Raw genomic sequence first — 12,630 nt, 5'->3', positions numbered from 1 at the left:
TTATGCTACTGTTGAAGTTAACAGCATCAGTAGTATTTCAAAACACTCAAATATTATTGGACTTAATGGATGGATACATGAAATTTGTTTGTATTTTTATTTGTGCTGCCAAATATTAACGCGTTATCACAGATTACGCCATCATCACGATTAACGTGATTTAAAAAAAAATATAATAATAACACAATTAACGCATCTGGAGTGCAGAATGGCTCAAAATCCCTGAAATGTTTCCGTCAACGCATTTCGTGCAGTTTGTCCAAGTAGAGTTACCTTCGAACATGTGCAAATGAGCAGTTGATCTGGTAGTGACGGGCAGCTGAACCAGTCAGCTCAATAGTAGACGTAATTACATATTAAAAGATTTCCAAAGGGAAGAAATTGAAAAAATAAGAACTGATTATATCACCTTCCCTATCCCTTCTAAAGGGAAAGAAGTCCAATTTAAAATTTTGAATAAAATTTACCCGACAAATAGACTCCTTGGTGATAGATTCAAAATAGAAACTGGTAATTGTGTATTTTGTGAAACAGAAGAGGAGGATTTGGACAATCTATTCTTTTTGTGCAATTTCATACAAATATTTTGGTTGGATTTTCATACCTGGCTTTATTCCAGTGGGATTCAAATTACCCCATTTACCTTAAATATGATAATGTTTGGAGTGTTTTTGAAAGAAAAGAAAGCTAATTATGGTGTTAATGTGTTATTAATCTTGTGCAAGCAATTTATAAATAAATGTCGTTTTTTTAAGACCAAACCAACGCTAGCGTACTGGAAAAACGACTTAAACCTGTTGGTTAAATCTTTGACTTTAGTTAAAAAGAAAAAGGCTGCTTTTTTTGTTTTCTTTGTGGAAGATTTTGATTTAGTGAGTTAATATTCTGTTAAATTAAGTGACCCCATCTTTATATTTTCTTTTTCCTATGTATGAAAGTTGCTAATATGTAAGGAATGTTTATTCTCTAAATGTGTAATATATGGTGCATTTTGTCTGTATGTTAATTTTACTAATAAAAAAAATAAAAAAATAAAAAGTCAGCTCAATAGACTATGTGCACGTTAGCATATGCTACTTCCGGTGCGGAAACTCCTGTGGGGAGCTTTGTTTCCGGTGTCCTATTCGCGCCTGGTTTACGGTCCAAAACAAGTTTAGCAAATGAATGAATCAAGCGGCGATTTACATTTCTATAGATGTCTCGGGCATTTACCCAATATATCTGTAAATGATGTTCATCGACTTGTCGATATTTTTTCCCCCGCACCTCCGAGCAAAAGAGAAAAGGGATTCAAATGTTATATTTCTCAGTATCTGTAAACAGCTGTCCCTCGTTTATCGCGGGTGTTATGTTCTAAAAATAACCAGCGATAGGTGAAATCAAGTAGCCAATTTTATTTTTTGACGGTGCAAAACGTTTCGTGGACATCGTGGACATACAGCACTGCACTTCAGAGTCACACTGCTAGTGATCGATGCAGCGATTCTGTACTGTACAGGAGAGACGTCACGGAGGAGATCGTCTGCAGCGATCAGGACACAGGACACAGGACACCATGTGACATTAAAAAAAAAAAAGCATGCAAACTTGCACTAAAAAAAAAACGCGAAACAGCGAGGTGAAAGGTGAACCGCATTATAGCGAGGGACCACTGTAATTTTGAAGGTAAGTCACAACATACCCTTCGTAAATACTAATGTATAGAAACCCTTACCAGCAATGATTCATTTTTTGTGTGGCTTTTTTTCACGGTTTGTTAACATGTTGTGTAGGTGTGTACTTGACTAGCTGATATCGACTTAACGGGAAACATCTGGTTTGACTATTCTTCACCTGTAGTTTGAATGCTGAACATTTGCCTGTTTAAATCACAAGACCAGTCACTATACAGAGATGTGCTTCTGAATGTGGACGATGTGTCTTCTGCTGCAGTAATGCAGTTCTGCTTGTGTTGAGTGACGTAAACAACTGATCGATCTAAACTCTTTAAACGTCAAAATTGATCATTAGATTTTTTTCATGACACAACAGCAGTGAGTGTTCCCACCTTCTGCTCTTTGTAACTTAACGCGATCTTTCTGTTTTCGAGTTTTGGACATGATTTTGGAGTAAATCTTCGCAGTAGCGATTGACTGCAAAGTAAAACTACCGGAAATGCACAACCCCACATCCGGTCTCAAACCAGGAAATTAGCATTTTCTCGTGCACAGGGTCTGGTAGATGATAAACGCACACTGGCCCCCTCGATGGGAAATTTGAGTATTAACAGACTAACAAGACGGAACAGTCGACCGACATAAAGTATTATGCACATTGTGCAAGAAGGAATTTTCTTTTTACCGAGCACTTCCAGCTTAAAATATCACATTAACGCGAAGCACACGTTAGTCGGGGATGCTGCTAGCACTTTGGCTAACGTGTCACCCAGCTTGCGACAAACCACTCACGGAGCTTCGGGGGCTCATTAGTCTACCTCGGACATATTGACTGACACAGTTACCAAGTGGATTGCACCAAACTGCAGACCTGTTAATGTAGTTGAGAACACGAGCTTTACATAGATTTGGTTCCTTGTTTCAAGGACATGAAGTGCCTCTCCAAGAGTGACGGAGAGAGAGGATAAATGTCTACAGAGTTTTTTGTTAACATGTTTATTGAAAATCTTGAACATTCATGTTAAGTGCGTATATTTTCCCTTTTTTCTCCAGTCTGTTTGCTCATGCAAAATGATTAATGTAGAATTAATGTAGAATAAAAATGAATGATATTTAATCGTGATTAATCAAAATTAATCCACAGTAACCCTGTGATGAATTTGATTAAACATTTTAATTGTTTGAGAGCACTAATATATATTATATATTAGTGAATACTTAAACTTTCTAAAAAGTTGTATTTCAGAGGAGAGAACCTGTGCTAAAAGACTGAAGAAAACTATTGAAATTCTCTTTGAATTTAAGCATACATCCTCTGTGTTGTTTCTGCATTTACTTCATTATATTGCATAAATGTCAGTTACAAGCTTAAATATAAAGTTGAAAAAATGTAATTGCAGTCAGGCTATTGATCAAATAATTGCGATTAATTACAGAAAATTGTGCGATAGTAGTTAATTTTTTTTAATCTATTGACAGCACTGATTTTTATGGTTAATATTGACAACAAATCTGAATAAAAACCTGACTTGTATCTATGTTGCTATTTTGACTCTGAACATTTGTAGCCATTATTCAGAGGAGGTTTATGTGAGAATCAAACAATCTGGTGTCTTAGCTCAACACAAAATACTCTTAAATCAGCCAGCTCCTGAGTACAAAGGTCGTGCCCAATTTGATGTCCAATTGCCCCCATGAAGGAACAGTGCAGGTAATAGTCCAGTAAATTCAGAGAAAGCAACTGGGCTCAGGTTTCCTGTCTCCTGCACGCTCCAGGCCTGGACGATTCTCCTGACATCTGGAGTGTGAAATCTGGCTATGTCAGCTTTAAACTTCTTGTACTGTGTCATTTGAATAAATGTCCTCAGCCTAAAGATGTGGAGCTTTCCAATAAGGAAAAAAAAAAAAAGCAAAAAATATGGTTATGTCTCGGAAAGAATTTAAAATCTGTGTTGCAGAACTTTGATTCTGGTCTTTCTTACCCCAGTAGGCCTCTCATGTCATGACCCATTACACCTCCTGACCCCCGGCTTAAGACTATTTATGGTCTGCCGAATGTATTTCAGACTGTTGTGGAGAAAATATAAGCAATAGAAATGCTTCCACCTGGGCAACCTGAAACTTTTGAAAGACCAAAAAGTAGACAGCTTTGAAACAAATGTCAGAGGTGTAAACTTAATATTAGCAATTTAGTTCAGCTTAATCAGAATTATAGTGTCTCCTTTAATTTCCACCACTTGGGCAACAAAAGGCTGGAGGAATACTTTGGAACGTAAGAGGTTAATTGGCAACAGGTCCGTAACATGATTGGGTGTAAAATGACTGTTTTAGAGAGGCAGAAGTAACAAGATTATTTACAAATTGTGGAATAATTTCAGAATAATAATCCTCAATGTAAAATTGTGACATTGTATATCTCATTTACCTTGCACAAAATCATCAAAACATTATGAGAATCTGGAGAAGTCTCTGTGAGCAAGGGTCAAGCCCAAACTAACTAAATAAATAAATACATTGGATGCCTGTGATCTGCAGGCCTTCAGGTGATGCTGCGTAAAAAAATCGGCATGAATCTGTCCTGGAAATCACTGCATAGGCTCAGTGACTCACTGTCACTGTGAACACAGCTCACTGTGCTATCCACAACTGCAGGTTAAAGCTCCATCGTGCAAAGAAGAAACCGCATGTGAACATGATCCTGCACCATCATCATCTTCTTTGGGGCAAAGCTTGTTTAAAATGGACTGAGGCGAAGAGGATCATTGCATTCTGTTTTTATTTAAATTCGTCCCACCTCTTTTGTAATTGTAATTGTAAAATAGAAAGGCATAACAGGTCCCCTTTCAAAAAAACCTGCAGGTCACACAGACAGAGCCTGTGTGCCACACCTTATTCCTTCTCCCTCTTTTTCTGTCGCATCTTCTCTCATCTTGCACCTTGCCTTCTCTCCCCTCCTCCCTCCCTCTGGTCGCCTACTTTCTCCACTCTGGGATGATTAAATAAATACCCGACCAAACAAGATAAAGGCCCATCAGCCATCGTCACTCATCACTTGCAGAGGAGTGAGGGCGACTGCCGGCAAACAGCGAGGAAAATTAAGGGAGGAGAAAACAGAAAGAGGGATGGAAAACTGAGCAAACAGAGCCACAGAGGAGGAGGTCCAGAAGGAGAGAGTTTATGTGAACGGCATGTAGAGAGAAGGCTTGATGGCTGATGAAGAGTCATTACACCCATTAGGCGTCTTAACCATCTTGCACACTCCTTCCTCTTTTTCCTGATTTTCAGTTAAAATCCTCCAGCTCTACTAATCTGTATTCATCTCTTCCCGTTTCTCCCTCTTTCCCACCAGCAGGCTCGCGGTGCACTGAGCCTATTCTTGGAGCTACCGCATCCCCTCGCTGCGCTGGTGAGGGTGAGAGAGAGAAAAGCGAGTGTCTGTGTGTGTGCGTGCACCCCATCCTGATCTATTAATACCCTCTCTCTAGTTATCGCCTCCTCTCTCCACATCTGTGTGACGGCCAGTGTCTGCAGGAGGGTGTGACTGCCCAGACCGTGTGTAGATTTACCACAGAGACTCCTCTATAAATACAGTCTCTAGAGATCTCTCGCTTTTCATCTTCACTGCAACATCTGCAGCAAGACACAATGACAAAACAAGGATGCGTGCACACTTACAAAAATCAATTACTAAGAGTGAAATCAGTTCTTTCTCTGCAGTTACTACCGGTACTTGATAATTGGGATGGGGCATTGTTGTAACATGCGGTAAGAGGTGTTATGGAAAACACTGCTCCCATGCTTTCACATGGCTCCAAAAAGGATATCAGTGGCACCGCTTTGTTCCTGAAGTCTACCACCGTGTAGGTGCTCACTAATGGGTCCACAAAGCCGATCATGTGATGTGTGCATTGGTTGCGCTCCTCAGCTGTCACCTTATTAGTGACAATGTCCAGGCCCAGGTACACCTGAAGGCACACAAAGAAAGGAATCAACAGGCAGGAAAAACTACCACATAAAATAAAAATATAAATAATTAGCCATTACAAAAACCATTACAGGAGCTATTACAGGATAATTCAAAAGGGGAAGTTAAAATTCCTGGAAGATAATTAGTACTGCAACATAATTAGCATGATTGAGGTTTCTTGTTTAGCGTCATGTGCACATTGCTCATGCACATACAACCACCGGTCTTGAGGGAAAAATGTGTGTTCCCTGACCAGTTGGCTGGTGGTTGCTGGAGGTTCTTAGGTGAAATAGGTTGTACCAAAAACCTCCTTGCGATAGCTTTAGTTACTATCAGACTGCTGCGATCACCTGCAGTTTGCATGGAAGACACCAACATCTCCACAAACACTGACTACTAACCTACCCTCAGTAAAGCTTGAAAAAGTGCAACACAAACTGGAAACTGAGAATGCAGCCAAAGTCATTCAAAAGGAACAACCTTGTACTCTGAAGGGAACAGTCTCCGTTTGCAGACAAGTAATCCCCCATGGAAACTACGATCAAATAGGGTAATCTGCCTGCGACCAAAACAAAGCACTGTGTACCAGCAGTCCCCAACCCCCGGGCCATGGACCGGTACCAGTCAATGAGTCATTTGGTACTGGGCCACGAGAGTTGAGGCTCGGGTGTGAAATGTAGGGTTTACGGGGTTTTATCTGTTTATATCATTATTTTTTATTTTTTTTATCGTTAACTCTGTTTCTCTGGGTCTTTTCGTGCGTTATGGTAAATGGTAAATGGCCTGTATTTATATAGCGCTTTACTAGTGCCTAAGGACCCCAAAGCGCTTTACACATCCAGTCATCCACCCATTCACACACACATTCACACACTGGTGATGGCAAGCTACATTGTAGCCACAGCCGCCCTGGGGCTCACTGACAGAGACGAGGCTGCCGGACACTGGCGCCACCGGGCCCTCTGACCACCACCAGTAGGCAACGGGTGAAGTGTCTTGCCCAAGGACACAACGACCGAGACTGTCCAAGCCAGGGCTCGAACCAGCAACCTTCCGATTACAAGGCGAACTCCCAACTCTTGAGCCACGATTGCCCCTATGAATAAAGCTTCTTTTTTTGGGTACCGGTACTGGTTTTATTTTGTTGTATTTATCAGCGACACCCTAAAGGCCGGTCTGTGAAAATATTGTTGGACATAAACTGGTCCGTGGTGCAAAAAAAGGTTGGGGACCGCTGCTGTAAACCACTTTGCTACCAAGTTTGCTTTCATTGTTGGAGACAACGACTCTATAAAAAGACAAACTTTTCTACATTCATTAGATAGAAAACATACTTTTGTTCTTCATGAAGGTACCCATTTCAGATACTTGCTGTCTAGCTAAGTTACAGCTAGCCAGCTGACAGCATCCTTGTTGAGCAATAAATGTAACTCTGATTTTATATCTGACCTAGTGCAAAAAAGACATTTGAGGGTAGCTTGGGGTGAAAGACTATTTTTGAATATGGTCGAATAGTTTCACGTAATTACAGAGTAGTATTATGTTTAAAAACCCTAGGTAATAACTCCTAATGCTAAGAAATTGCTTGATAACCAATGCAGCAACTAGCTGGCTAACTTTAGCCTGCTTGCCCGCTAACATAATTAGCAAAATAGTACATGACGCATAAGTGTTTGGTGGGGGGGGGGGTCTTCTCCTAATTTGGAGTTTGTGTTATGGTCTGCATTGGGTACCAGTTGGTAATTAGTGGACTCCATTTCAAAGCTAACATTTGCTAGCATTGGTCACAGCTGACTTAAGGAGCAGGAGAAAGGCAATGAGGCAAAGCACTGAAAAGTACCACATCACCACAGCCAAAGTCTCTCCCACAGAAATTAGTCCACAGGGTGTCAGAAGTCACAGTGAGAGTCTGGAAAGGTTTCTCTTTTTTTTAAAGTTACTTTACAATCTAGTCAGACATTTACAATAAAAGGGTGTGTTATGTAAAAGTTACATAGAGCATGCTGAAAACAGTATTTCAGGCTATATTATGTGCTGTAAGACCGCATGTTTATTGAATGTTCTCAATCTGAGAAATTATAAAACCCAGGGCAACACAGCAAAAATAGCTTCTATAAAACAAATAGGGTCGGGGATTGAAATCTGGGCTAGTATGAGACTGTGCGTGTGTCTTTCAATGTCAGAAGCTGGTCACAGAGCTATTAAGGGAAAGGAAGGATGAGTGCTGTCCGTCTTCCATGTCAAATTGCTCTGGCCATCCCTGCAAATTATGACACGCATCTCCCGTCAGCTTTACATCACCCAGCAATGGAGCTCCCTCTTGGAATGTGACAGCTGGGTGTCACACAGTTGTCCGTCATGATTTTCACACTCGAACAGAGTTGAGAGTTTTAGAAAGGGATATCTTGGGATACAGAGCACATTTCTTGCTAGGCTTCTCTTGTTAGAAGCTGTGTTCAGCCTTTTAAACTTCAAAGTCGTTTTCTCCAGCATTAAAATGTCTGAGATGATCACACACATCAAAAGCTGATGCGCTCCCTTTCGGTGTTCATGTGCACTCCATCTGCAGTTACTTTTTACATGAACTGAGATGTTTTTAATTTGCACTGAATATGTTCACCTTCACATGTGTTTGTACAAACCAATTATTTCCCCCCATTTGCAATTACAGTTCAGTTACAGAAGTCATTTGATGACATAATATCTAATATTTTCTGGATCACAGAATAAGGAAACAAAGAAACTTGAATTCATCCATTGCACAAGTGGGAGGGAAATTGGAGTGTATCATTAAGCTCGGTAATAATCAGACACAAAAAAGAGACAAAAGATCAAGAGATCATTACAACCGGATCAAGTCATAAAATGCCCTGAAAGAAAAGTAACTCATGATATTTATCGTTCAGCAGAGTTGGAGCTCCTGAATGATGCAGTTTGGTTTGCTGTTCGTTAGAGAGTTGTCAGGTCTAATAGTATTTAACATTTTAAAGTTTTCTTGGAGAATTACTTTAAGTGAAGGAAATTTGTCCTGTCCTGGCTGACTGTGCTGCAAGCCCAGACACGGTTAAAAATGTCATTTTAATGGGTTTTCAATTGAGCTAATGTCCATTTAGGTTCTCAGTCATCTAGGTCATGGTAGTCTGAGTCCTTGAAAAGAGCAACCTTCAGGTTAGAGAAGATGTTTAACCTCTTATTATCCAAGGAGTTTCTTGAGCTCCAAAACAACTGATGGAACCTGAAGTCCCAGGTACTTAACCCCTAGTGTGGTTGTCTCCTTGGAGGTCGTCCTGGGGGCCAAGGTGTTAAACGCTAACGCTGCCCAACCTCACCATCACACACCCCACCATTATCTTCATGCACCTGGAAAGGAATCTCAAGACTGCGCTATAGGTGGGTGATAGCTGGTGCTCGACAATCTCTGTTGAATGATGGTCATTCACAGTGGGCGTACATGACCTCCTTTACGCTTGAGTAGAATTACGGGGAAGGCATTCGGCATCTACCTGCAGCGAGTATTTGTTGTCAGATTGGGGCAGTGGCAAAAACATCTGACAACCGGTCTAGCTTACAAACAGCTAAAGTTAAACCGAATGTCAAAAACAATAAAGCGTCTACTGCGGCCACTGTTTTTGCTTTTCATTTTTGATATTTGATGATTTTTTTAATGCTTCTCTGGTCCCCGATGAATGCCGCTGGCGCGCCCCTTCTTTATTACGACCTACTTATCACACAACCAGCATTCAACCAATGCATAGGCCATCTGCATCCAACAACATGTGGTTGGAATTTTGGACGACTACACGGTAGCACGTTTGTGGAGGGTGAAAACCCCCTTTCTGCACGCTGTCCCAACAAAAACCTGAACGCAGATGGACCACAAATTGCATTCAGGAGTGCTTGGTGGGACAAAGAGTACTCCTTGACTGCCACTGGAAGGTAAACTTGGGGTGATCAGGGCAGATATTCCCTCTAAAGCAGAGGGGAAAGAGAAGAAAAAGGAATAAAGAATGCATAGGCTGGTGTATGGATGATTGATGAACTCTTGAAAGATACATTGACTTTTCACATAAGTTTCCTATACTTCTGAGCTGTCTCATCTTTTCTTCTCTTTTCTCTTTTTCTTACTACTCCGACTCGTTCAACAGCGAATCTTTGGTTTTGTAACGTTCATCATTTTTCACGGCAGGAAAAAACTGCTCCCAAGTGAACGTAAAGAGTGACTTTATCCATTTGTCCATTCATGCTAAACAAATAACACTTGTGTGTCCATTTGGGAGGGTGCTTTAGTCTTAATAGCTGGCTGTCTGCTTTGATTAAAGGCTGCATTTTCCTATGCTGAAATACTGAATAATAGTGTGTTTCACCAAGATTTTATTTATATATATATTTTTTGAACTCAGCCTTCTGGTTTTATGTGGACAGGATTTAGGTCCACTGGTAATTTTTGACTTGAAAGGGTTTCACAAAGTTTTCCTGGCATCTTCAGGGGGATTCACTTTCTGAGCTACAATCACATACTCTGAATGGATGACAGTAGACTACACACAGATGCTGTGCAGAACGTGGCCTCAGGGCTGTATTTATATGATAAAGTGGTGATGGCGTGTGGGAGGAATGATATTAGCCACCACTGCCTCTGTCTTACGTGAAAGCTTGTTTGCCATATATGTACTGTTCATCATCAGCAGACATATACACCACTACTGGTATACCAACGTGTGGCAACGTAAAGGCAAAGCCAACTCTGAGTATCTGAACATCTCCAATGTGTGTTAGGCAACCACATCTTAAAGTCTTTGGAAATCTGCTATAGGGTCGGAATACCATTTTTCCCCAAAGCTATTCCAATATTATAATAATAATAATAATAATAATGGATTGGATTTATATAGCGCTTTTCAAGGCACCCAAAGCGCTTTACAATACCACTATTCATTCACTCTCACAATCACACACTGGTGGAGGCAGCTACAGTTGTAGCCACAGCTGCCCTGGGGCAGACTGACAGAAGCGAGGCTGCCATATCGCGCCATCGGCCCCTCTGGCCAACACCAGTACGACGACCAGGACAGAGAGCCCAGGGATCGAACCGGCGACCTTCCGGTTACAGATGCGATTCCCAACCCCCCTGAGCCACGGTCGCCCCAAATACATATTAGCCGTTTTCCGATGTATCAGTGTCTGGATTTATAACAACCGATAAACCAAAATTTAAAAAGTAAAGAAGAGATGGGAGAAACACCCCCAATCCAAGTTTTGAGTGTTGGCACGCCACAGTTTGCCCACCAGAGGGAACCAAGCAAGAATCAGGCAAAGTGTAAACAAGTTAAAAAAAACTAAAAACCCTACACATTACAAATGTTCTCGAGTTCTTGTAACTGGACACACTCATTAAATAAGGTAGAAATAAAGAAGTGAAACAACTACATTCTAACTTCCTTACCTTTGCAATTTTTAGAGTTTTGGGGCTGTTTCTGTTTCCATTTAACTGCATCTGTAAGCTGTATTCATGAGCGTGTCTCAATAACTAGCTTATTGCATGATGCTGCTTCCAATCGTTCTGCATTAATTTGGGGTAAAATATTCCAAATCTACTCGTCTTATATTGTGATTTTCACCCAGTCAGATTAAGCTCAGAATGATTAAGTCAGCACAAACCAAAGATTGCTGTTTTGTAATATCTCAAAGTTGTTTTTCTTTTTAGGAAGTATTTTGTGGTGCACGCCTTGCCCACATCCTCTTGAAACCTGCCTGACATTGCTACTAAGCATCTTTTTGTATTCCTGTAGCATTCAAAGTCAGCAACAAAATACAACTGTTTATAATTTGACATACACTACACGTGTTAATCAATAGAGCTGTGCAGGCTATTGATCAAATCCTCTGTCAGAGCCTGTGTGGATTGCGTGTACCTCTCAAAATGTTCTTCATCCAAAAGAGGGGAGCAGTGCAGGGCAGAACAACCAAGGCAGATAAATTATTTACGGCTTCTCTGCACGACACCACCCTCAGCCAAGCGAGAGTTGGATGCAAGAACGGATGGAAGGATGGATGGATAGATGGATGAAGGATATGAAGAGCAAATCAAGGAGGATGAAGATTTAAAGGGGTTTCTCTTTTTTTGGAAGGACAACAGCTTTAGAGAGATGAAAGGAGATGAACGGGCAGAAGAGGAGACAGAACAGCGCTGTGTACTTGTTACAGAGAACAGGATGCTCCCTCACAAATTTGCACACATTATCTACCAGCAGCCTTCCTGCTCTGTCTCTGACAGACACTCTCACACAGATTGTACCGAGAGGAGACAGGATGATGGTTAGAAGGATGGCAGCATGAATGGTGAAAGAAAGACCGATAGATGCTCAGAGAGACAGCTGGTATTTCTCTGTGTGTATAGTAGATAGAATTATAGAGAAAGACATACAGGGATGGCTGTGTGTCTCATTTTGAGCCACCCCACCTAGCATATTAACACAACTTTGTTAGTCACATGGTGAAAAAACCAAAGACAACTTTGAAACAGCTCTGTATGGTCAATTTAGCATCCCCCCCTGCTTTAACTAACATCACAATACAATACAAAGTTTAATTTATTTTATCAACTTTTATTCTGACGATGCTGTCTGTGTTGAGCGCTCAGTGGATCTGCGTTCGACTACTCCGCCTAGGCTGCACTGTGAGCGCAGATCCACTGAGCGCAGCACAAGCTAGCAAGACAGAAGTTAAGCTCGTTGCAACATGGCAAATTGAACCTCCCCCACCCTCATTCAGATCTGGCCTTTGGAACTATTTTGGTCTTCATGTGAAGTATGACCCTGAAGGTAAGCGCGTCATGGACAAAGGTAAAACAGTATGTTGGATGTGCCACGCAATGCTCAATTACATGGGTGGGAACTACTGCGTTAGCGCAGTTAGCTCGTTAACGTGTTGGCCGTCCAGCCCCACGCACGGGGCGATCGGCGGTAGCTCGTTAACGGAGATTTGCCGTGTTGTGGCGTTAACGTCATT

General features: G+C 41.2%; 1 protein-coding gene across 2 annotated transcripts in view; it reads right to left on the bottom strand.

Moving 5' to 3' along the window:
- Positions 1-12,630, bottom strand: part of trit1 (tRNA isopentenyltransferase 1) — a 48,010-nt gene that overhangs the window by 18,188 nt on the left and 17,192 nt on the right. For both annotated transcript variants that reach the window (XM_026155997.1, XM_026155996.1), the window contains exon 2: positions 5,480-5,620. In XM_026155997.1, the coding sequence (XP_026011782.1) occupies positions 5,480-5,620 (141 nt within the window). The remainder of the gene's footprint in view (positions 1-5,479; positions 5,621-12,630) is intronic.

Source organism: Astatotilapia calliptera, chromosome 22 (genome assembly GCF_900246225.1).
Source record: "Astatotilapia calliptera chromosome 22, fAstCal1.2, whole genome shotgun sequence".
Lineage (NCBI taxonomy): Eukaryota > Metazoa > Chordata > Actinopteri > Cichliformes > Cichlidae > Astatotilapia > Astatotilapia calliptera.
The sequence above is the reverse complement of the archived record's forward strand: the minus strand, read 5'-3'. Positions and strand labels throughout refer to the sequence as shown.